At 39.6% G+C, this 26,533-nt stretch overlaps 1 protein-coding gene across 2 annotated transcripts in view; it reads left to right on the top strand.

Moving 5' to 3' along the window:
• kcnh1a (potassium voltage-gated channel, subfamily H (eag-related), member 1a) overlaps positions 1–26,533 on the top strand; it is a 33,221-nt gene that overhangs the window by 4,617 nt on the left and 2,071 nt on the right. Inside the window, exons 3-12 of one of the 2 annotated variants that reach the window (XM_020601790.1) lie at positions 5,466–5,572; positions 5,932–6,060; positions 8,077–8,195; positions 8,530–8,922; positions 13,003–13,160; positions 14,625–14,896; positions 18,047–18,246; positions 22,123–22,375; positions 23,465–23,661; positions 26,198–26,533. The exon at positions 26,198–26,533 is cut by the window's right edge and continues 2,071 nt beyond it. In XM_020601790.1, coding sequence (XP_020457446.1) covers positions 5,466–5,572; positions 5,932–6,060; positions 8,077–8,195; positions 8,530–8,922; positions 13,003–13,160; positions 14,625–14,896; positions 18,047–18,246; positions 22,123–22,375; positions 23,465–23,661; positions 26,198–26,533 — 2,164 coding nt within the window. Of the gene's footprint in view, positions 1–5,465; positions 5,573–5,931; positions 6,061–8,076; positions 8,196–8,529; positions 8,923–13,002; positions 13,161–14,624; positions 14,897–18,046; positions 18,247–22,122; positions 22,376–23,464; positions 23,662–24,306 lie in introns of both variants that reach the window. The other variant, XM_020601791.1, reaches the window with a different exon arrangement.

Raw genomic sequence — 26,533 nt, 5'->3', positions numbered from 1 at the left:
GTGTGTGTGTGTGGTGTGTGTGTGTGTGTGTGTGTGTGTGTGTGTGTGTGTGTGTGTGTGTGTGTGTGTGTGTGGTGTCATGATTCGGTTCTGTGTTGCTTCCTGTCAGGCTTTTATTTTGATGCTACGTCCTGTTTTGTTTCACCACAGTTTTGGTCTTTTTACTTTCTTCATCACCCGCATTAGTTTCACCTGCTCATTATAGTTTGCACCGCATCATAAGCAGCCTTCACCCACCAATCCCAGCCAGATTGTTCTAGACGCCACCTCTCACTCTCCAGCATTTTTCGGTTTTGGTACTTTGTGTTTTTGACCCGGCTTGTTCCTCTGACTATTCTGTTCTGCCTTGCCCTCTTGCTTCAGACTGTCACTGTGTATAATTATCGGACTTCCCTTTGGACTACGTATTTGGATTCCTCTGCTGTATGTGTTTGCTGGCTCTGATCTCGGACTGTTTATACCGACCTGTGATTTTTGTGTTTCACCGTGTCTTGTATGGTTTTGTTTAGCGTTAGTTCTCTTATTAAAGAGACGGTTTTGTTTTACATTTCCTTGTCTGGCCTTTTAATTGAGTTCACCCTCAACATTTTTGGCAGCATAACGCGCCGATTCCTGACATGTGGTGTGTGCGTGTGTGTTTGTCTTTATATACTTGTGCGAACCAACCCCTGATGGAACACCTTTCTTGTGTGGACATTTCATTGGTGACTTTCACCAATGCGGTTTCTGTACTATGATGGACTCTAAATCCTGACTGAAAATCCTCAAACAAATCATTCTTGTGCAAGTGGTCACATAACTGCTTTGCAACAGCTTTTTCAAGGATTTTGGAAATAAATGGGAGATTGGATATTGGTCTATAATTAGCTAGGGCACCTGGGTCAAGAGTAGGCTTTTTGAGTAGAGGTTTAATTACTGCAAGTTTAAAAGCCTGTGGAACATAACTTGTTAATAGAGAGAGGTTAATCAGATCTAGTATGGATGTGTTGATTAGGGGAAAGACGTCTTTGAGCAGCCTGGTCTGTCCAGGAGACATGTTGATGATTTAGATGAAGCAATTGTTGAGGTCAACTCAGAGAGATCTATAGGGGAGAAGTAGTCTAAGTATAAATGAGGTCTTACAGATGTTTCTAGAGCCATTGTAGTAGATGGCACATCTGCGAGAGCTGTGGGAGTGGTTCGACCCATTTTTTCTCTAATAGTTGTGATTTTATTTGTAAAGAAGCTCATGAAGTCATTGCTGCTGAGATCTAAGGGAATGTTAAGCTCAACAGCACTGTGGCTCTTTGTCAGCCTGGCTACAGTGCTGAAAAGAAACCTGGGGTTGTTCTTATTTTCCTCAATCAGTGATGAATAAAATGCGGTTCTGGCACTATGAAGGGCTTTCTTATATGTTATTAAACTATCTTTCCAGGCTATGAAAAACTCTTCTGACTTAGTGGAGTGCCACCTCCTTTCCATTTTTCGTGATGCCTGCTTTAGGGAGCGGAGCTGCGAGCTGTACCACGGGGCTAGCCTCCTCTGTTTCACTACCTTCTTTTTCAGAGGGGCAATGGTATCAAGTGTATTACGTAGGAATGCTGCAGTACTATCAACAAGATTATCGATTTGTGTTGGAGTAAAGTTAAGGTGGCCTCCTTCCACTGTGTTGGCAAACGGCACTGAAGTAGATAAAGATGGAATTATTTCCTTAAACTTGGTAACAGCATTCTGCAGATAGACTTCTGCTGTAGAGGAATTGTTTCCCACATACATTATAATCCATTAATGTAAATTCAAAAGTTATTAGAAAATGGTCAGACAGAAGAGGGTTTTGAGGAAAAACTATTAAGTGTTCAGTTTTGATGCCATATGTCAGAACCAGATCAAGAGTGTGATTAAAACAGTGAGTGGGTTTATTTAGTTTGAGAGAAGCCAACTGAGTCTAATAATGAACAGAATGCATTGTTGAGGCTGTCATTGTCGGCATCTACATGAATATTAAAGTCGCCTACTATGATTATTTTATCTGTACTAAGCACTAAATCAGACAGAAAGTCTGAGAATTCACTTAAAAACTCTGAATAAGTAGCAGGTGGACGGTATACAATAACAAACAGAACAGGCTTTTGAGTTTTCCAGTTTGGGTGTGAGAGACTCAGGGTGAGACTTTCAAATGAGTTATAACTATGTTTAGGTCTAGGGTTGATTAATAGGCTTGTGTCAAACATCGCTGCCACACCTCCACCCCTTCCTGTGTTTCGAGGGATGTGACAGTTACTGTAACTAGGTGGAGTGGCTTCATTTAGACTGACATATTCTTCCTGCTGTAACCATGTTTCAGTAAGACACAATAAGTCAATGTGATGTTCACTTATCAAATCATTCACTAACAGAGATTTAGATGAGAGAGATCTGATATTTAATAGTCCACATTTGATTGTCCTATTACTTTCTACTATAAGAGGAGTCATCTTAATTTTAATTAGGTTCTTATGAATAACTCCTCTGGAGTTGATTCTTGATTTATATAATTTAGGTGGGCGGGGGGCAGACACAGTCTCTATGGGGTACTGGGAGCGTTGGGTGGGTAGCAGCTGCAAGGAGACAGCAGAGAGGCGTGAAAGACTGCGACCCTGCATCCTGGACTCAATTTAGGTTGTAAAACAAACTCGTCCAGATTTCTAGATAAGAGAGCCGCACTGCAAGAGCTAGTTCCAGCTGTATTGTAATCTGGATGAGTGTCATCTTGGCTGGCAAAACAACATAATGAATTTCTTTACAAGATTTGTTTTAATGACATGCGTAAACGCCTGCCACTTGGAGCTCTCATGTAAATCCCTGCATCATATACGACACTGTTACACTGCTTGTAACTAATGATTTGTGGTGGTACAACATTGTTTTTTGTGAAAATACATTGAGTTTAGTTTGTAGTTCTGCCAGTGTATGCAGTGCACAATTGCACCCAGTTTCATGGATCTGTTTATTTGTACTTGGATCTTCTACCACAGGCAGAGCATCCTTCTTTGAGGTAACTGGCTTATTTAAAGAGGGTAATGTAATCAGTAACAAGTGCTAAAAGCTTTTTCATGCATACCTGCATTCTTTCTGTTTGCAATAGAAAGAAACAGCGGTCATTTAAAAGAGCTGAAATATCTAAAATGGTTCAAACTAAATTATTGCTGCCACTTACATGTGCTGAATAAATGAATTGAAGTGATATTTTCAGTGATGTGCTGCTGAGGAACCATCAAGCTTTGATTTAAAGGTCTTCAAATACAATAAGCTCTGGGCAGTGACGTTAATGATGCAATTGTGGATACAGGTGATGTTCCTGCGCGGAGTTGCTGGGTTCACGCTCATTAGTGACAATATGAGGAGCTCAGTTTTCTAGTTCTCAGGAGCCCTTTTTAAATTAGACCAGGAGATCCTGGGTCAACTACATCTCGCTTCAGCAGAGGAAGCACGAGTAATTTCAAATCACAATATATTCCTGTGTTCGAGTGAATGATGCTCCCATAGTTGAAGACTGTCAGGTAGAATTTTTTTTTTTTTAAACCTCTTGCAAAGCCAGGACGCAGATACCTAAGAGACAGATTCGTGATGTAATCAGGTTGTAACAGCTGAAACTGACTGTAATGGTAACACTGTGGCCAGACAGTGTCTCTCTCCAATTCTATTTGCATAAGAGAATAAAAGAAATGACTAGTTTGACTGAATAATTTCAGAAATAGTTTATTGTGCCTGTAATGAGCAGGTCAGGAACCAGTAGATTAATAAGATCAGATGGAAACGGTTGGTGCTGACAGATTAGAAAACCGTGGGTGATTTCGTCTGCTGTGGGAGATGGTGTTTGCCACAGGCAGCACTGCAGCTATTACTGATTTAGACCCTTGGGTCTCTAAACATAAGCTTCAGAACACTTGCCAATACAAATACTGAACAGCGTGTGTGACGATTTGTTTAGAGTTTATTTTTAGGTTGCTGGATGGAGTGATGACTTGTTTGTAAGAGGAAGGAAAATGGACAGAAAACATTTCTCTTGATAGTTTGCACGCAGTTTGTTTAAATACTAACATACCTTTTGGAAAATGACTTTCAGTAAAGTTACAAGGTAATCAATCAAACCTTGCAGCACCTCTCTCTTCTCTGGCAGTGAAAGGGTGCAGCATTCAGGGATCTCAGTTCCAGTCAAGTCAGTGCCTGTATTGTTTCTATCATCTCTGTGGTTGCCATGGTCAGTCTCCCATACTCTTGCATACTTGCTAATCAGTAAGTACTTTCTTTTCGTACTCCATTAGCCATGTTCTACAATGGCAATGTCAGTCACTACACAAAAATATCTCAACTCCTGGATGGATTGCACCGACATTCATGATGCCAGGATGAAACCAACTGATTTCGGTGACCCCCCCCCCGGGTTTTTCTCTTGTGCTACTAGGAGGTTCAGAGTACAAAGTCGATATCATTACCTCCTTTTATCAGTCTTCAAATAGTCTTGTATAGTTTTAAATATCTGCCCTTTCATTCTTTTATTTTTACAGCCTTTGTCCACATTTTCTTTACTTTATTTCAACAGTATTTGAATCATGTCTTGCAGAACCATTCAAGTGCAGATTCATTTACTGTCATGAAGCCTGATTATAAAGGCATAAAAGATTCAGAGTGTGGATATTTGATGCTTTTGGTGTACATGTGTGGGAATCAAAAGATGTTTCCATCTCAACTGCTCTTACTGGGTTCTGTCTCTCTTGAATTATGTATGTTTTTCTCTACAGGATCCTGTAAATATGCAGTGAAAAACCTGTGGGAATTTTTAAGGCATGGCTAGAAAATTATTTGAGGGGTCTTAAGTATTTAATTTAATAGAAATTCACAATCCTCAGTACAGAGAGAGGGGAAATTAATCAGACATTATTTCAAGCTGCAGCGTCAGAATGTTGTCTCATTAAATTTAGTCTTCCTTTTGTATTTCATAATAAAGTCAGAGTTATATTTAGATCATGTCTGGAACAAGCTGCTACTGAGGGTGGCAGTAACAAGCAACGTGAGATGAATGTCTCCGCAGCATGGTTCAACGTGTTAATGCTTGCTTGACCCATCTTCAGGTTTAATTTGGTTTTGAGAGGTACCTTGCATTTGGCCAATTATACACCAGGTCGCATTTGTCTTTTTATGCTTTCAGGATACATTTCAATGAGTTTTAATTAACTACATTTAATACAGCCTAATTGATCAGTGTCCCTAAAGTAGCAATTAATACTTGGTCTGCAGAGTTTAGGTGTAAGTTTTGATAAATGCCAAATCTTAAGAAAACATGTAGTTACATTTTAAAGTTCAAGGCAGAAGTTCTGTATGGAGATGTATAAAAAGGTGCCATCAATGTGGTTGGAGAACAGAAGGGATAATCACACGTTCTAATGAAACAATATTTGCCAACTAACACATTTGAGCCTTCCTCAAACAATTTCTTTGTTTTCCAGCTTCATGTACGGGGAGCTCACAGACAAGGACACGACGGAAAAAGTGCGACTAACTTTCGAGAATTATGAGATGAACTCGTTTGAAATACTGATGTACAAGAAGAACAGTAAGTGAACGAAGCAATTTATGATGAAAGACAAAAGTGTGAAGTTCCACTCTCCTGACATGCAAATGTATTCAGAGCCTCTATAACGCGCAGCTGAGTTCAAAGCCAGCCCAGAACGTTTCTACCTCTGTATGAATGAGCTAATTGGTGGTGAGCCCAACCAGAGGAACCGTCCCCAGATGTGATGCTGTTTGTTTCTATTTGCAGATGTTACAGGAAAACATGAAAAGTTTTTAAAGTCAAACATGTGTTTATTATGCAATCATAACTTCTGTTATAAGTACACTGTCATTTCCTCCACAAATAAGCAGGTGATGCAGCTAAATATAGGTTTTGTTCTTTTTTTTTTATACTTTCAGGGACGCCGGTGTGGTTTTTTATGAAGATTGCGCCCATTCGAAATGAGCAAGAGAAAGTGGTCCTGTTTCTTTGCACGTTCAGTGACATCACGGCCTTTAAACAGCCCATTGAAGACGATTCTTCCAAAGGTCAGAGTCGATAAATTTAATTTGTTCAACTTCATGCCTTTTATCAAAAATGTGCTGCCACTGAAAGTTAGTTCTACTTCAGAGTGATTAAAATAGGAATGATGCAGTAACATCAATACTTAGGCATGAAATAGCCCAATAAAATCCATTACATTTTTGCCACATTTTATGGCATGACTTGATTGAAAACTTTTCATGGAGAAATTATCAAATAAGAGAGAGGCAGAGGTAACTTTAGTCTGTTAGCTGTCAGCATTCGACTCTGTACGCTGTTCAGTCAAACACAAACACCATCAGGATAGTTATCAGCACTCAACACAAAAAATATTCACTGGAATGAAAACAGTCAAAGTAGAACATGGATTAGTGCAAGAGAGCAACTACAAACTGGATGTGGAACTGCCATGACATGACATTGCTTTTTCAGATTGCAGCATCAACAGGTAGCACTCTGCTGAAGGACTCGGGCTCTTTCTCTTACATGGGACACGACCTGCAGGCAACAGTAACAAGCATGGGTTTGTGCTGGCTCAATAGAGAGTGTTGAGACTGTCTTCACCAGAAATATAACATTTTGTTGAAATGACATTTGGGCGGTATTTGTACAGCCTCAAGCATGAAATGAAAGTAATGGGGTGGTGTTGTAGTGCATCAAAAAGTGTTCATGAGGAGGCTGAGATGGGTGGATGATGCATCTGACTGGGGTGTGTATGCTATCAAATGAGGGAGCGAGCACAGCAGACCTCTGTAGCCTGCTTCTCATCTCTGCTTGAGGCCAGTGGCTCGAGGCTACATCAAATAGTGTAATTAACACAAACCTCTGACTGAACTGTCAGCAGTAGGTAATGTAGATGTCACGTTTTTACAAAGAAGAAGAATGCATTGAATAAAGGTCTTTAAACTGTCCATTGTGAGTCTGGTGTTGCAGGAGTGTAATGCTTAACTGCTCTGACTACTCTTCTAATTGAGTGGGTTTTTTTGTGGATCGGTAATCTAGCAATATCAGTAAAAGTTCTTTAATTCACTAGAAAGATGAATTTAATTGAGCAGGAAAAGTAATTTAAAAGACAGAACAACTGTAGCTCGGAGGCGACTGTGGTTCGGTGGGTGGAACAGTCATCTCCCAACCGGAGGGCCTAGGGTTCGAATCTCGGTGCCTGCAGTCCACATGTCGAAGTGTCATTGGGCAAGACACTGAACCTCCCCGTTGCCCCTGATGGTTAGGCCCATCAGTTGAGATGGCTGCCTCAGTTCTGTACTGGAAACAAATTCCTTGTGTGTAACATACTTGGCCAGTAAAGGTGATTATCCGTATCCTTATAGAGTATGGTATAAAACCAAAATGGAGTTTTCACAACCTAAAGCATGCTCTTGTTAAAACATTTTCAGATGTATAAACATGAATAAAGCCATGACCTGTCCAGGGTGTACCCTGCCTTCGCCCGATTGCTGGCTGGAATTGGCTCAGGCCACTTTATTAGGTACACCTGTACAACTCTATACAATTCAATTCAGTGCTTCCATCTTAACATCTGTTTATGAAGCTCAATGTTTGTCATAAATGTATAAATCATATGTTTATTATTCAGGTCATAGTTAAAGGTGACATACTTGTGCTGTTGCTGAGTCAGTGGTGCACATTTTGGGGGGGGGCAGGACATAGCACTGCTATTTAGTGTTGTTAAAGTTCGCCAACCTGCCCTAAATATCTTGAGCTCTGAATACGGCTGGAGTGTTTTTACTGCCTCTGCTGGAGAATAAAGCTCATTCATATGCATTGTTTTTCAGCTGCTATCAGGCTTGCTAATAGACTTTGGAGTCTTGCCTATTACACCACAGTAAGGATGGGGCCAGAGGATTCCACTAAGCTAAACTTTTGAATCCAACAAACTGTTACATCTGAGCGGAAAAAGGCATATACCAACAAAAAAAATGCACTGTACACACAGGCAAACATAAATAAACAAATGAGGGTGTAGTTACTCTTTGCATTCTGTATGTGCTTATAATCCTCAGGCTGGGGAAAGTTTGCCCGACTGACTCGAGCTCTAACAAGCAGTAGAGGGGTCCTGCAACAACTACAGCCAACAGTTCACAAAGGAGAGAATGTCCACAAGCACTCCCGCTTAGCTGAGGTACAGAAGGGTACATGATCTGTAAAGTGAGCAAAAGTTCATGTCACATTCTGTATAAATAATGTTAGAGTATAGAAACTTTGCTGTGAGAAACCTTTTTTCACAAATTTAAGATGCTGTATAAATGTAATTGTAGCTGAAAAATTGTAGAACAAACTTTTGATACTAAGAATTTGTGAATGAGTCTTTTAGCTCAGGTCAACCTACAGGGACTTGCAGCACCTATGACAAGTTAGTTGTAGTGACTGTCAGGACAGCATGCTGTAATTTAAACTCCAAGCAGCTCTTCTTTTGGTCTCCTGCTATGTGTCTTTAATCTTGTCTGTTTTCGCAGGTGCTGCAGCTCGGCTCAGATATCTTACCTCAGTACAAGCAGGAGACCCCCAAAACCCCTCCTCACATCATCCTGCACTACTGCCTCTTCAAGACCACGTGGGACTGGGTCATCCTCATCCTCACCTTCTACACGGCCATCTTGGTGCCCTACAACGTCTCCTTCAAGACGAAGCAGAACAACGTGACGTGGCTGGTGGTGGACAGCATCGTTGATGTCATCTTCTTGGTGGACATTGTTTTAAACTTCCACACAACATTCGTTGGACCCGCCGGCGAGGTCATCTCAGACCCCAAGCTGATTCGAATGAACTATCTGAAGACCTGGTTTGTTATCGACCTGCTGTCCTGCTTGCCGTATGATGTCATCAACGCCTTCGAGAATGTAGATGAGGTGAGTGGGGTGTTTTTTTTTGTTTGTTTTTTTTTTATTGTCATTTTTTGAGCCTTTGTGCCAGATGTATAATAATTGTCATTTTTTGAGCCTTTGTGCCAGCTTCTCAAATGTGAGGATTTTTAAGGTGATTGTAAACCACCTTTTTGGGGTTTGGACGGTTTGTCAGACAAAACAAGCTACTTAAATATGTCACTATCAGATCTTGGAAATCATGATGGGTTTCTTTCACAGTTTTCTAACAGTTAATGAGAAAATAACTGACAAATGATCTTTGTAAATATAATATCTCTGGGTTTTGGATTGCTGGTCAGCAAAAACAAGCAGTTTGAAGTTGTCACCTCTGGAGTTACTGGATTAGGTTTCCTCGCAGACGCTTACCCGCACTGAATTAATAACCACTGTACATGAGATCCTGTTCACTGGTATTTGTTTTGTGTAGTGACATCGAAAAAAATAAGTTTGAATGAGCAGCGTAATAACACACTTCTGTGGGAATTTATAAATGTTTGACCATAATGAGGAGTGTTTGCTGTCACAGGAGCTTGAAATAATTGGCACATTTTAATTGGGGAAGGAGGATTACGTTATTAAACTGAGGCACACTCCAGCGCTTTGCTGTGTCACTGATGTCCTAGAATCCATTAACACCTTATGACAGCTGACAAAACGACTGTATTATGGCAAAACACAAGCTGTGATTTCAAACTAAGGCGTGTTACTTTTACCAAACAAGCGTTTTGAGTCATTTTTAACTACATTTGACTTGTATGTGAATAAATTGCTGTTTTCTTATATACAGTGGAAAATAAACAGGTGGGGTATTTGTTATGACATAACAGTGCTTACCTTCATTTTCAGCAGTACATGATGAACTTATTTGCTTGCTGGTGAAGCTAGAAAATATCCCACTCATACTTTTTAGCTGTAGAGTGAAAATGTCTTTCAGCTACTGAATCTGGTCTGAATGTTCCTGGAGATCTTTATTTATTTATTTTTTTAAAATCTTCCATCACAAACGCACACGTTGATTACTCAGAGCCTCAGGGGTCTGCACTCGCCAAGTTTCATTATATCAATCCATCATCGTGTGTGTTTGTGCTTAAATGTGTCATGTCTCATGATGAGTGTTGTTATGACAATGGCTGGGTAAAATGCTGTGATACCATTTAACGGTGCAGTGTGTCGCACAGTGTGCGTTGGCTTTCAGGGCCTGCCGGGTAGCAGATACTGTACAAGGTAATATGAAATCCCATCATAATGCTTAAAAAAAAAAAGGCTTGTTTGACAGAGAGTGCCAAGTTTCATTTGCAGCTCTAGCATTTTAGTCCTTTCTAGTCTTTCAACGCTTCAGCATTCTAAACGCTGACGAGTTCAGTGGCCGGAGCGGACGCAGCCAGGGGTCAGCAGAAAGGGAACATCACGGGATTCTGGTTTAAAGATGCCGGGAGAAGATGTGCACAGACATCTTGTTTATTTCATTAGGTTTAATTATGAATTATTTGGCAATTGTTGTTTAACAAGTGATTAGTCGGTTTTCTAAATTGTCTCGAGCTAAAACAAACATTCAGTATTTCTCAGTGATGACTTTCTCAGTTATGGATGAAATATTTGTGATACTTGTTTTGTGCTACTAGTGAGATGAAAGCAATCTGCTGGTGTTGACTAAATGATGACTAACAAGTGGAAAATAACTCTTACTTGCAGATCTACACTTTACTTACAGCTTACTTTTTGCTCTATATTTACTGTGAAGTTCAATTGTGCATTTTGCCTATGATAAGATTATAGACACACGACAGTAAACTGGCATCAAAGCTATGACCAGGATTCTCTTCCAGTGTGACTCTGCAACAACTCAGTGACTCCAGTTTGCTCCAGATTGCTTTGAGATGATCCATGGCAAGGGTAAACGAGAGCATGGAAACATTTTGTTATTAAACCAGCACAGAAACATCTTGCTGCTGCTGCAGACCCTAACTACTGACATGAATAGACCTTTGACTGTTCTTCCCCCAACAGATTTCTAAACAGTGAAGGGAAGCTCATTAACTGCCAGAGTTGTTTTTGACAGTCTTAAAGCACAATACACAACCTTGAGAATGAAACTCAGTCATTGCATCATTTCAATTTCCAATGACAGATTACCCAAAACAACAACTAACGAACCGCTTCCCATTGCTGTCAAGTGTTTTAACAAAGAGCTGTCACCTGAATGTCTGTGCATGCGCTTTCCAAGCACAGATGGTTTTACGTTTATTTGTTTTTAAATTGAATATTTTCTCATGCGTTTATTTATTGTCTTCTCTCTTACTCCGTTTTTGTTTTTCTTTCTTTGCCACTTCATTCTGTTTGCATGGCTCCCCTTCTTCTTTTGGCTGTGTTCATGCATGGGACTTGATGGGAAGAACTGGAACCACCAAGCTGTCACTCAAGTAGGCTTCAGTTTGATTGGAATATGTTCATGAACAGTTTTGTGCTTCATATGACTTGAAAACACAGACTTGACAAACACATTAACTCTGTCAGGCTTTAACAACAACAGCTCCTGTGACATTTATCCTCGCACCAACATTAAATGCTCGATAGGAGTGACAGCAGAAGCATCAATGCATGAAATAGATGTCATAGAAAGCAAGTTAAGATTTGTGCTGCCCCCCCCCCCCAAACCGCCCCTAACCAATGCTTTTCATTTGTAGAAGATAACTATCAGGTTTTTCAACAACTTGAAAATAAATGGCATCATTAAAGCTGCATGATTCACATCTCATGTCAGCGGTAACGCAATTTGTGACAACAGTAACATTTCAAAGTAAAAGCCATCCTGGCATTGAAATATGCTTTAATAAAGGGAGTTTTTTTGACCTTTTGGCCAAATAAAATGTCAAAAGCTGAAATTTGACTTTACTTTACAATGTTTTAATATTGGACACAGCTAAAAGGTAATTACCTCCCATAAAATCACAATGTTTTCTTACATTTGTTTGCACAGATTGCACTGTGTTGGTTGAGTTTTATAGATACTGGTAGGTGCACTTGATCTGTGGAAGCATCCAGATTAATCATTTCCCATAGTTTTCAGTCTTTATGCTAAGATAATCTAATGCTGGTGGTTATAGCTTCATGTTTACAGAGTTAAGTGTTGCCTGCAACAGTTTCCTCTAATTCTCAGCAAAAAAAAAACCCCAAAAAACAATAAGCACATTTCCAGACAGTTTCTTCTATATCTATTCAGTGATTAACTTTTTTTTTTACCCCCAAGTTGCCTGCAACAGAACTCAAACGCATGATTGCACTGATAATTGAACTGTGCTGGAGCTGAGGTCTGTGAAGTGATTTTATAGGAGCTGAGGGGTCTGGTAGGCAGCGAGATCAGATCAAGTGACAGCAAGCACTGCAGTTGTACTCGCATTGCAGACCACAGCACATTAGTAAAATCAATACCCCTCCCAGCAAACGAACAGAATACAACCAGCACCGAACTGCAAAGCAGACTGATGGGACTGCACTTATCTGTTTGGATTGAGTGGGTATTTTGAAACTCAGTTAAGCTGAGTAGACATTTAGCTGCTGGTTACAGAACTGCTAGAAGTTGTAAAATTTCACCACAATTCATATGTTAACACTTTGAATCTTGTTTTCCTCATCTTGCTGTTGTGGTCACATCACATTTACTGTAGTACTTTGTGGCTTTTATCTTGATCCTTAAAAAAATATGAAGTATTTGCCTTTCTTTCATAACATTCTGGTATAATGTATTTTTTAAATCTTGTGCAGAAATGAAACCCTGAGCAGATGCATCACTTTATATGATAAATAATATCATGATAATATAGTACTGTATGCTGGGTTGTAATTGTCTGACATACTGTGCATTGATAATTTGCATGCCCTTATAGCTGCGTACATTAATATAGTGCTTATACATGCTAAGTGGGGGACTCAAAGTTAAGTCTGGCCGCGCATTAGAGTGGCACAGTCTTAGTGTCAAACTGTTTTCTGTTAAATCACAAACTTGAAGTATTTTGACCGTTACTTTTTTCCTCTATAAATATTCATGTTTGCTCTCATTTCTTTTAGGGGATCAGCAGTCTGTTCAGCTCACTTAAGGTGGTCCGGCTTCTCCGTCTGGGTAGGGTTGCCCGTAAACTGGATCACTACATTGAGTACGGGGCGGCTGTACTGGTCCTGCTGGTGTGTGTTTTTGGACTGGCTGCCCACTGGCTGGCCTGCATTTGGTGTGTTAACAATATTTGTCTTTTATGAATTTATTACCACCATTCATCAGCCTCTATTTATTACCATCACTGTTCTCTTACCATTATAGTGCAATATTGATATATATTGCGATTAGTTCTCATTTTCATTCATACAACTGTCAAAAAGGAATTAAAAAGTCATTACATTTTCAGTTGGAGTTGCTGTACTTGTACATATAAACTACACGACACATTCTGATAGACTGCTAGGTTTTGCCATCACTGTGATACATTTGTAGCAGAGCCAATTAATGAGTCCATTAATTAGGGGTGGTGTTTGTCAGCATATTTTCATGCAATAAAACTTCATGTTTTTTTCCCTTAAAGCTAGAAGAGTTGTAGTGGTTCCAAGAGAATTTGTTTTTCCTCATTAACATGCAAATTTATGACACACGGGCCTCCAAAATCTAATCAGATCAGCTACTCTACAGGGGGCAAGTGTGGTGGAAGCATTAAGTTTCCATGATGCGTTTGATTTATTATGTTTATGAGAATGCCTAAGCACACAGTCTGACGCAGATACCACCATGACAACTTAATGTCCTGGATACGTAAAAACACGGATAATATGTCACGACAAACATACAAATCCAGGAAACATTCAACCATAACATTACATCCATCTGCAGGATTTCAAACATGTCTCAAACTGGGAGTCAGGACCCACCAGAGGCTCTTACCAATAACATAAGACATTATTAGCTCAGACAGACGGTACAATCAAACCTGAATAAATGAAGCTGGTCTTGTTCCAAAACCAGACTCGGATATCAATAAAAATAGCTCCTGTATTGTTTCCCTCAGTGGTTTCTGTGGTTGCCATGGTCACACGCCGAGCAGCGGTGTCGAGTTGAGAAAAGTTGAACCATCATCAACTCAGGCGACAGCAGCAAATAGCAGTAACTGCTCATACGAGTGGCAGGCTTCCTTTCTCTTTGCTGCTGCCAGTGTGTTTACACTGGCAATAGCAGACAGAGGTGGTTGTGCTATTAGACGTTACACAAAATGTAATGTCCAGCCATCAGTGTACATGGTGTGCTGGACGTTGTTGTGGTGTCTTCTGTGAAGCTGTGGCTCTGTTATTGTTGCTCTGTTAGTCTAATTTGCTCAATTGGGGGGGGAACTGATTTTTCTTATATTTAGTCAATTTTTCTTGTCCTCCCCAGCTACATAAGAGAGTCAGAATATTGGAAACACCTCTGAATATAATGTAGTCCAGTACAACACCACCTTTAACTGACCTCAATAATAAACATTGAATTTATACATTTATGATAATTTCACCAAAAGCTGAAACATTGAACTTGGTAAACACTTGATAATTTCACCAAAAGCTGAAACATGGACGTGGACGTGTTGCACTGAATTGCATACAACTGTACAGATGTACCTAATACAGTGGCCAGTGAGTGTCTAATACATAACTGATTGTTTGGCCTCCAGGTACAGCATCGGTGATTATGAGATTATTGATGAAAAAACCAACACTCCACGCACGGACAGCTGGCTCTACATCCTGGCCGACACGGGGGGTACACCATATCACTTCAACACCAGCGGCTCAGGGAAGTGGGAGGGTGGGCCGAACAAGGACTCTGTCTACATCACCTCCTTGTATTTCACAATGACCAGTCTGACGAGCATCGGCTTCGGTAACATCGCCCCAACGACCGATGGAGAGAAAATCTTTGCAGTGGCCATGATGATGATTGGATGTGAGTGGAGGTGTTTTTTTCTTTTTTCTAATGTACAGTAGTAGATATATGGTACGTGAGAAGTTTATGGTCTTTAATGCCACAGTCCTCTGGTTACTGATAGGTGAATAATATGGACAGAGCCATCAGAGTCCAAACAGGACACTGGGGAGACTGAACAAAAGGGAGATCTGCGACAAATGTCAGCAGCCAGACTCACGCACACATTGCATGTGTAAATGGTGCGATGCCATAATCACGCAACTACCGGAGCATCCTTGCAGGCCTGTGTTCTCAGCTGTGCTGTCAGTGCACCTACTTACCTACTCTTGATTCCTGTAACAAAAAGCACATGTACTTTTGGCCAGTTTTTTAAATTTCCTCTTCACTTTCAGTTTATAAATTGAAACTTTCACTTGCAATGGCATACAAGAATGAAAATATCACTTTCAAATGGGAGCTTTATGAATTTACTGTACATACTGAAACAAAGGCGTTCAGTAATGTGCGCTGATGTGTCGATCTCCCTGTCACTGTTTTTGAGGTACTTTTTCTGTCACTGTTTTTCGTGAATGCAGGTATTTTTAAGGGTCTGGCGCAAGAAGATGGCAGCTCCACTTTCACCCCCACAGAAGAATAGCTCGGTTGTCAGTGAGCACAACACTAGAGATATTTGAATCACTGACTTATCTCAGATGAGTGCAGGTTAGAAACGGGCTTCTGCGTCACTGTTGTGACCAGTGTAATACAGTGACACATATAGCACAGTAAGAACTCTGTTATTTTTACCCACATTAGACTCATTGTTCTGTGACATTGTGCTGAAGAACTGAGGTTTTCTGGAGCGTGATGCTTCACAAGTTTTCTATATTTGAGATGCCTCAGAAAAATAAAACACGGTGAGTAATACAGCTGCTTCACAAAAGCTGAAGTTTACAGAAACTTTTTTTTCTTATTGGAAGTTTTTAACACTGAAACAGTCATAAAACAGCCATCAAATACAAACATATAAAAAAGGAGGAGTAAACATGACTAACAGTGTGAACAATGTCTGTGGGTCCCTCTTGTGGTTTACCTACACACTGAATTAACTAGTTTTGCTGTAGACAACAATGACCAGAATATAATTCGGCTCTTACGGCTAATTTGCATGCCCCTTGTTCCACATCTCAATATAAAACATTCATAAGGTTTCTTCTGCTTGTGTAGCTCATAAAACAGAGTACAGTACGGTGCCATTATGTGTGACTGCATGTGGAGAGCAACACCTTGGAGCAATAGCTGACACTGCCAGATCAATTTAGCACAGTGCTGCCTCCGATCCCTGTGCAGTCTCTCCTCACCTCCCTTGTACTTTTTCAACCACAGTCTCAGCCCTGACACAAGAAAGCAATTGCACCCACCCCCCTTTTCAGTTCAGTTTATGAGCACACCTTTGGGAGAACTGGCAAAACTCATCTGCAGACTCATCGCTGCTTAAATTTTTCATTGTGAGAAACAAGTCCTCTTAAAGCATAAATATCTAAAAGGAGGATTCAGTTGTAGATGCAATCTACTGTACTGTACTGTAGTTCTCTATGAAATATGAATGCCCTGATACTGTTCTATTTTTATCGGTGCTGGCAGTAGAAGATCACAGTGTGACGACGGATTGGGGGGTTGCACGAGGAAGAGGGGGCACTATACATATGTCCTGTTTCTATAGCAACGGTTAGCCTGTGGCTCGAGTTTTCCGATGACTGTCTTTTAACTACCTTCAAACAAGCCAGCTGTTGGATGCTGAGCAGTGCTGCGATGAAGTTGTGCACGTCAGCAAGCGAAACGCGATGTTGGGGACTGGACGAAGCTCCGCTCCACAGGGACGAATTGAGTTTCCTTTGTTACAGCATTTTTTGCTTGTTGGAGGAGTGAGAACTGCCATTTATGCACAGACTCAAGGTAGCAGTCATTGCAAAACTTTGGCAACTTGACTGTGAAATCATCTTAGACTTAATAAGCTCAAACCTTTCTTCATCTGTTAACTTGCTGCTTGTGATGCCTTTCGAATGCACAGCACTAAGAAGATGCTGCAGTATGAAAGAACCCATTCTCTCTGTTTAGGTGAAGAAGCATCTCCTACTATACTGGACTGCTTGATAACAGCAGTGTGAGTCAGTGATGCTGATGAAAGGATGGAATTTGAGGTTGGAGGTTTGAGCGCTTTCAAATTTGTATTATTCGCCGTCTTTTTTTTTTTTTAACACTTTGCTTCAAAGTTGTGTCCTGCAATAAACAAACATACAAACTCATGCACAGGTTACTCCTCATCTGAGGATAATTGAAATGTGTGGTTGGCATGTTTCCTCTTCGTCCCTTCTAGCAGGGCTAATTAGAGCTCCGCTGCCAAGAGAACACTACACACACAGCAGACTTCTAATGGCTTTGATCCACATGCATTCGCCAGGTGTTGCACAAGTTCACACCTCAGATGTACTGCTGTAGTTTCCTTTTCTTTTCTTTAGTTTTTCTATCAGAAGGAGTTTAAAAATATCCTTATCTAGTTGGTATAACTGCATGTGATGGATGGTTACACATACTCACTCAGTATGAAGCTGTAATTATAGTTTTTTCCCTTGTGGTGAAAGTTGATTATATTTGGAGGCAATGATGAGTAATAATTGTTAATATCCATGTGACTAATTAAAACAATCACTAGATGAAACAGTATTGTCTTAAGGCACATTTGGTCTAATGTAGTGTGTGTATATAAAGACTACAGTGTCAGAAGGGAACCCTGTTTGTGTTGTCTGGTAAAGCCACTTTTACATATTGTCAATGTGCAGCAGTGTAATGTGACCCTAAAAAGTATATATATTTTTTTACAACCAATGGGATGGTCCTGAGAAATCCAAACTCAAAAACTAAACACAAAGTATCTGCCTCTGTAGTATCATTCAGCTGAACACAGCTTATAACAAATGTCCTGATAAGTCTAGTATCGGATTGCCGCGTGTAGAATGGTGAGCAAAAATGGCGGTTTCATCCATGTGACATTAAATCTACAACACAACGTGTGAAAAAAGGTGTCTGCTTCAAAAGCCGATGGCACAAAGTTAATTTTCATGCCAGCACAGATTTTCTGCTGACTTTACCAAAATTAAACTTCTTTTTATTGTCACCATATTTCCCCAGCCCTTCTTTACGCCACCATCTTTGGTAATGTGACGACAATCTTCCAGCAGATGTATGCCAACACGAATCGTTACCATGAGATGCTTAACAGCGTCCGGGACTTCCTCAAGCTCTACCAGGTGCCCAAAGGCTTAAGTGAAAGAGTTATGGACTACATTGCCTCCACCTGGTCCATGTCACGGGGAATAGACACTGAAAAGGTATGTCAGAATGTCATCTTTAATGGCTCTACTGTAGCGCATCACTGCCTGTAGTGGGGGATTTTTTGTTTGCTTGTTTTATATTTTATCCTCCAAGAAATGGGGAAGAGCAATTTAGTTTACTGTCAAGCCACCACAGTTCAGATGAGATGAGCTCTGAATTGATAATTAGTATGCTCATTTAAGTCAACTATAGCAACATAAACCCTCATAGGATTTATGTAGCACAACTCAGCAGCCTTTTACCAAAGGAAGACCAAGGTACAGTGTGTGTGTGTGGCACAGTAACTTACCATCAGCTACTGAACTCTCTAGCCTGAACTGAGATAACCTACAGTGATCTAAGTGTGAAATTAAGCATTCATATTTAATGAATCCCATTTAAATCCACCTATCAAAACACCAGATATGGGAAAAGTTTTGGAACTTAAAAATAAGGTTTCATCACCATAGAAATTTGTGTTAATGTTGATCTGTAATTATAATCAAACATGGATATTTATTCTCTTTATATGTTAAGCATACACTACTCTGTGTATTTGTCTGGCTTCAAGTCGCACTACAGGGTCTAAAAATGGCACATAATCCCTCTCTGCTTGACATTCATCTTCAGAGAGATTTGTTTTAAAGGCAGAGCCCTGTGACGGCCTGGCATCCCGTTGACTAGCTGTACGGGAACAACATGGTGCCACTCAGTGACGCTGGACTCTGAGCTGGGAGCAGCTTCCATGTGAAACACCACACACTAAAACGAAACTGATACTAGACATATTCAGTCTGTCTGATAGATAAGTCGAGGTGAGGCTACTGAAAAAGAGGCAGCTCCAGATCTGTTATCTGCAGTATTACTTTTTTTTAAATAATAAAAACATGAACTTTGGAAAAACCTGGAGACAAACTGCAGAAATTAACTGGACACTTTAGAGTTCATTTGTTTTAATGAGCTTTCAAAATCACACACTGCATAACAAATAAGATAATAAAAAATAAGTACTTGGGTGTCTATTTTAGTTCCTTCCTTTCCCTATTGGATAAGGTGTCCACAGACAAATATCACAGACAGAACTTCACCTTAATAACATGTATGCTTTGAAACAAACTTTTGAAGTACTCTCTGAACATTTGATTTATTCTTTCAAGCATATACAACAGTTGATATAACACACATTTTTACACACAATCCAATATCAATTTGCTTATACCTAGTACATGCTTGAATGGAGTAGGAAGAAGTCAGACTTATCCAGTCCTACCCCATAACATCATCTTACCATCATTGGTTTGCAAGCAATAAATGATTCACTTCTACACTCACACATATTATACTAAAAAAGAATATAACAGTGTTAACATTCTTACATCACACAAGTGATACAAAATATACACCACACCCACAATAGTCCACGTAGTTAATCATTGAGCCTGTTCTTGCATATACAGTATTTTGATTGACACATACCTTTATATTTATGTTTAAACTCGTCAATTCTATTACTATTTTTTTATGTCCACACTTAAATTATTCCATAGTTTTACCCCACTTATGGAAATACAAAATCTTTTTTTGGTTGTACGTATAGCATGAATTTTATAATTTAACTGACCCCTTAAATTGTATCCCCCTTCCCTTTCATTAAATAGTTTTTGAATTCCACCAGGTAATAAATTGTTCCTGGCTTTATACATAAACACAGCAGTCTTATATCCCAAGCTTCTGTAGTTAGTGTTGGGTTTTTTTTCTGTTAGTCATTGTCTACTTACTGCTGCTGATTATTACCCAGGTTTACATGATGCTGCATTCACTGCATGCTGGCAGAATAGGAAGAACAGGAAACTGTCCCAGTGTTAACAACCTGGGATGATAGGGAAAACAATCTTCCTGAATCTGTAGCCTTCTGGGGCCTAATTTAGCAAAATTATTTAATTTAACTAATTTAACTTACCGGTACTTTACATTTCTAACCATCCTCCTTTCCTTTTTCAGTTGGCTGAAGTAATACTAGTAGCATTAATAGTAGATTTTAATTATATTGGGCTTACTGATAATGACCGTGACTGTTAATTACAGCTGGAAGCTGATTTTGTTTTTGTATTTTCTTACATGGCTACTCGTCTTTTTGTTCCGTACAAAAACATCACCTAGCTTTTTCAGTCAAATAAGTAGAACTTTCTTCTGTGTATCAGGGGACCCGCTTCCACCCTCCATGGCAACACAGCTGTCAAGTAACTTCTAATCCAGTTCAAAACCAATCCCCTGATCCCATATTTTTCTAACTTATCCATTAATAACTCATGATTGAATGTATCAAATGCTTTTTTTAGGTCAATAAATATTCCCATCGTATATTTCCTCTCATCCATTGCACTTGTTATGTCCTCCATTAGGTCAGTAATGGCCAGAGATGTCGATCGGTTCGACCTAAAACCATATTGGCAATCAGAGAGGATTTTATGTCTATCAATAAATGTGTCTAATCTGTTATTAAAAAGTCTTTCCAAGATGAAATGAGTAAATGTTTATTTACTCATTTCACTTTGAAAAGGATCAGTGGTGACTAGAAAAGGTTTTGTCTCAAAAACAGAAAAGATGTTGTGTGCCAGGCCAAGATATTTTTGTTCTGTCAGCAAGTCTCCTTTTAACCCACCTGTCTTTTACAGATGTGCATATCTTCTGTGAGAAGAGAAATCGTAACCTTTTGTCTCTGTCATGAGGCAGAGCATCAGTTTTACACTTGACTGAGTCTTGAATGTTGGACAACGCCTGATGTAAACTACACTATATCATCCTGAATGTAGCTGAACCTGACAAATTTGGGAAACTTTTGTGAGGTGCAGGAGTTCCTGGTGCTACAGAGGTGTAGTAGTGCAGGTATATGGCATATATTCAACTCTGGGCAGGATGAACTGCCTTTCCCTAAACAAAGTCACAAATCCATCCATGTGGCAAAATAAGGCTCCAGAAAATCATGTCACAGTCTTTCTTGTAATGTGTGGTGTTAACCTCCCACAAGAGACTTTTGTTCCTTGGCTTTTGTCTTTGAAGTGGGTATAATTGACATTTTTATAATTGCAATAGCAAGTGGTCACAGAGTGATAAACCTACAGAGAATTATTACAGTACCTAAACAGGGAGCTTCCCTTAGCTTTGTGGAATTTTATAGCAAGTTCCAGCTCATTGTCTCTCCAGCCCCCAAATTTACTGTTTTGGTTCATTTAACTGCTCGCATCACTGCTGTTGTTGGCCACAGCAGGCATTTGTTTTCAGCTGTAAAACCTACTGTACACAGTCTGTCAGCAGCATAATGTTAGTGACTTGCTGGTAAACATAGTATACAGTACAGTTGCAGCTAAAGAACCACATTTGTCCATCAGGAACTGGTGGAAGCCACAATATACCAAGCTACCAAGACGCCACTACAGCACTATATCCAGTTCAGTACATCCGTGCAGAAGAGACTAGCATGTCAGTTGTTTTGCCTTCTCTTTCCTAGTTTAACCATGTATAAAACATATTCTAGTGTATGACGTTGACCAACAGGATCACAGGGTACTTTTTCTGTGCACAGCTGCTAACAAGGAACATTGTATTTAATTTCCATGAACCTGCAACCTTTACCCTCTGTTCAGGAGCATGCCAGTGAATGAATCACACCTGTGAGTGCAACCCTCTGCATGCACATTTTGTTGCTGAGTGATGAATGTCTGCAAGTGCACTTTAATGCAGAAAGCCATGTTTATATACAGTATGTCAACACTTGTTAGTGCTGTCAGGTGAAGACTGTCCACCTGCTCTTTAGCATATTTCATTATCTGGAAATTAAATCACATCACGTTTATTTGATCTACAGCTCTTCTCTTTATATTGTTTCTTTGCAGGTGTTGCAGATTTGTCCTAAGGACATGAGAGCAGATATTTGCGTCCATCTAAACCGGAAGGTTTTTAAAGAGCACCCGGCTTTCCGGCTGGCCAGTGATGGGTGCCTTAGAGCGCTGGCCATGGAGTTTCAAACCATCCACTGTGCCCCTGGTGACCTGATCTACCACGCTGGTGAAAGTGTGGACAGCCTTTGTTTTGTGGTGTCGGGGTCACTGGAGGTCATTCAGGACGATGAGGTGGTGGCCATTCTAGGTGAGTGGAGTGCTTTTATTTAAAATACCCTTAAGGGCAAAAGACACTTGTTTGAAATCCCTAGTAAAATTTCAACATAATATATTTTGTATGTATTTATTCTGTGAATCATTCTAAAAATCTGATATTTTAAATTGGGTCCTAATTTCCTAAAATATTTTTCCAACAATGCTTATTATGTACGATGTGTATAGATTTACTGTAATAGACACACAGACCCAATAGTCAGTGGGGTGAAGTGGGCTCCGATTCCTCTGTTGCACCTTGGTTTGATCTGAGGAGGCTACATTATTTATCAGGATAGAGAAAAAAGAAACCTTTTACTTACTTACACTGGCCTGCGTAAATCCCAGCAGACTATTTTCTTTTTAAACTTTCATGCTTTTAATTTGCCAAACAATTGATTTAGTGAATAATGGATGGCATGCTCTGTCAGGCCCAGTGACACAATCTTGGCTGTTTTTTGTCAATAACTATAATTGGTTCCACTTCACAACAGTCAATATAATGTCAGGCTGATACCACTGATCCGGATGGAGACTGTAGTGGAGGCTGAAGACATGAACAACTTAATACTATGAATCATTTTCTCATTAGCCTAATGGCACTGTAGAAGAGAACTAAGAGATAAAGTACACCTGTAGACAAAACGGACAATCTCATGTCATCTACTAGTACCACTACTATTCATAAAACACCTCCTACAGATGTGCACTGTACAGTAGCTCCAAGTGTTGCTCATCGTTAACTCATCTTATCTATGCTGCATCAGAACATACATGTCATAAAATAAGGTTGTATAAATATTTTTAAAAATTACTTGCAACAAACGATCAAGATTACATTCATTCGATAAATGTACCCTCCCACCCCTGCTGAGAAAAGAGGCCTGCCATAGGATCTCTGAGAGGTGTTTTTCACAACCTGGCAACCTTGAATTTGTTCTCATAAAAGGTCATTATTAAAGGCATTCAACTATAACAATCTCTTAGAAAGTGGTGCCAAAGTAATCTAATTCTCTCTCTTTAACTTTGAAGATGAAACATTTTGGAAAAAGTGCCTGCTCTAATCGGTGTCCTCTACCTGCAGGTAAGGGAGATGTATTTGGTGATGTTTTCTGGAAAGAGGTGACTCTGGCTCAAGCCTGTGCCAATGTCCGAGCTCTGACTTACTGCGACCTTCACGTCATTAAACGAGACGCTCTGCAGAAGGTACTGGAGTTCTACACTGCATTTTCCAACCACTTCTCAAGAAACCTGCTGCTCACATACAACCTGCGAAAGAGGGTGAGTGACTCTGAACAGCATCAGTTAAGAACAAGTTACCGTTCACTCGGTTTAGATTTGGCCAAAGACTGCAATATATAGAGAGGTGTTTCTGTTATTTAACCGAGCCTCAGTTGTATATAAATGGGACAAAATAATAGGAACACCTGTCAGTATAATATAGCATCAGAAATTTTATTTAATATTGTTCATTTTTATTTTACATGTTATTAGATATCTTCTTGCAGAGTAACATCACTGAAGACAAAGAATTTGGTATTCTAGTCACATTGTATTTCTAAGTTGTTTCATCTGAGTATGATTACGATGAGCAGCTATTGCTGAAAAAAATCTGATCATTAATACAAAAAAATGTCATTTTAGTTCAACAAAATGGATTTTTTTTAGAACAGAAAATGTACTAATAACAAGATTTTAAACTTTTACCTCCATATTGTTTGTCTGCTTCTCAGAATATAATTAATTGGATTTTCAGCTCCTTTTGACCTTGTATTTCCCCTCTAGACAGGCCATTATTTTATCCAGTTTTTATGTGGGTGATGAGTCATATTTGTTGCAGCCGTTTTGCACCGTACTTTCCAAAAATCATATACTATTGTAACAAGTGTTGGCAAGTACAGTGACAGCTTTTCTTTTCCGTTTTAGACCGCTGACTGTACAAAAGACAGACAGCTCCCAGAAGTGAAACCACCATGAGTCGAGTGCCCCCTGGTGGCTGGTTGCACTATAGGTCATAAGTCCTGCCTCCTCCATGCTAGCGGATGGGGCATGAGCCAAATTAAAAATTCAAAGTACAAATCAAATATATTTTTCCCAGAGATGAGTCATCCTTTTGGGTAGATATTATCACACTGATGTGTGTACAAGTGGTCATTTTTTAGTTAGGTTTTTAATAAGTTATGTGATATAAAAAGGGGTGTTTTTTGGGGGGTGGTTTGACAGGTTTGATTTGTAGTTTGATGATGTTCAACTTCTCGTTACTAGTCTGTGAATTTGGTTGCAAAATGCCAAGAATGGCAGCTGCAATTTTCACAGTATTTTGGCTTCACTTTTGCTTAGTGGAGGGAAGTGATGACACCCCCTCCATATGCTTTAGACGTGATGTTAGAAGAATAGTTTGGAACATTTGCTCAGTTGAGTTCATAGCATACCTTTTTGGCTAATGACTTTTTACTTTTAAATAATAATGAGTTTTAAAAACAAGCAGTGGGTATCCAGTCACTTAATCAACATTTCCCCACTGAACCTCTGATAGTTTCATTTAAGTAATTATATGAGGCCTAGAGGTAAATTTCACTAAGATTAGAGAGTTAACAAAAAGGAATAGAAATTTGTAGAGCACTTTTTTTTTTCTTTCCTGCACTTTTAATCATCTCAGGACATCTAAGATTTATCTGTTGACCCTTTGAAGGGACCTGACCCTTACTTTGGGAACCACTGGATGAATCTGCCTACAAAGTAATTCAGCCTGCTGCTTACACATCTCCATCACTATTGGCACTCTAGTTACCTAACCTTTGACAAAAAAGGGAATAAGATTGTTTTCCAAAATGTCAAACTATTCCTTCAAAGATGCAGTTTTCATTCCCTGCTGCTACCAGAATGTATTTAGACACTGGTGTTATTAAACTTATACTTTTTAAGTATCTAACTGGGCAGGAAAACCTTTCTCATATCCTTCATTCCAAAATGAACAGCTGTGATCAACAATATAAGTGCAGCTACCAATCATTACCTCATTCATAATAAGGTTAGCCTGCCCAAGAGAATGCCAGTGAGATTGAATTGCCTGCATATGAAGAGGCAATCTCATCTGCTGCATTAAAGTCACTATTCACCAGGGTCTCATACTTTCTGAATGTATACTGGAAATCCAGAAATGGATTGAATAAGGAGCAAAACGCTGCCTTCCAGTGGAGCTTGTGAATTTGTTTTCAACTTGGGAAATCTAGCACAGGATATGCTAAGCAACCAAGTGGTTTAAGTTGTGAGAAGTGCTGCTGTAAGACTGAGAAGAAAAATTGATAATTTTGTGTGTGTGTGCTGCTTTTCAGCATCATAACAGGGAATGACAAAAGAGCAAATGATTAAAAAATAAAAATCAACACAATGCCCAAACTGGGAGCTGTCAGGAAATTTACAGTTCCAAAGTTGTGAACACATCATCAGTAGGTTGTTTAAATACCAGACTCTTCTTATGAACACAGGGGAAACAACCCTATAAACCCCAGGAATAGTTTGACATTTTGGGAAATGAGCCTAGTTTAATGAGAAGTAGAGCTAGAAATTTAATTGCTCAGGCTGATACATCAGCTGGTATCAACTTACTGTAGTTCTATCAGTATGACTTTGGATTCTGTTCACAAGACCATACAATTTTTATTCTGACTTTATACTGTTCACTTGATGAGATGAAATGAGGAGATATTACAAAATCATTTTGTTTGTGCTGTCAAACACTGAAGTTTTTAATCATTCAGATCTGATGGTTTTAATAATGGTGTTTAAATCACAAGAACTTTAAATTTTCTTGTAGATCGTTTTCCGAAAGATCAGTGATGTGAAACGAGAGGAAGAGGAGCGCCAGAGGCGAAAAAATGAGGCCCCTCTGAACTTGCCACCAGATCACCCAGTACGAAAACTCTTCCAGCGCTTTCGACAGCAGAAGGAAGCTCGCATGGCAACCGAGAAACCCAAACTGGATGAATATGATATTGAGAGAGGCCCCGTGTATGTTGATATCCCGATAGCTCCAACAGCTATTACAACTACCAGCATTGTCACAGTAACGGAAAGCCCAGCAACACCTTCATCTTCAACACCCCCTAATTGCACTCCGCCAGACAAGGCGAAGCTGCAGGTGCCATCCGGC

The sequence above is a fragment of the Monopterus albus genome, unplaced genomic scaffold, assembly GCF_001952655.1.
Source record: "Monopterus albus unplaced genomic scaffold, M_albus_1.0 scaffold52.1, whole genome shotgun sequence".
In the NCBI taxonomy this organism is placed as follows: Eukaryota; Metazoa; Chordata; class Actinopteri; order Synbranchiformes; family Synbranchidae; genus Monopterus; species Monopterus albus.
The sequence above is the reverse complement of the archived record's forward strand: the minus strand, read 5'-3'. Positions and strand labels throughout refer to the sequence as shown.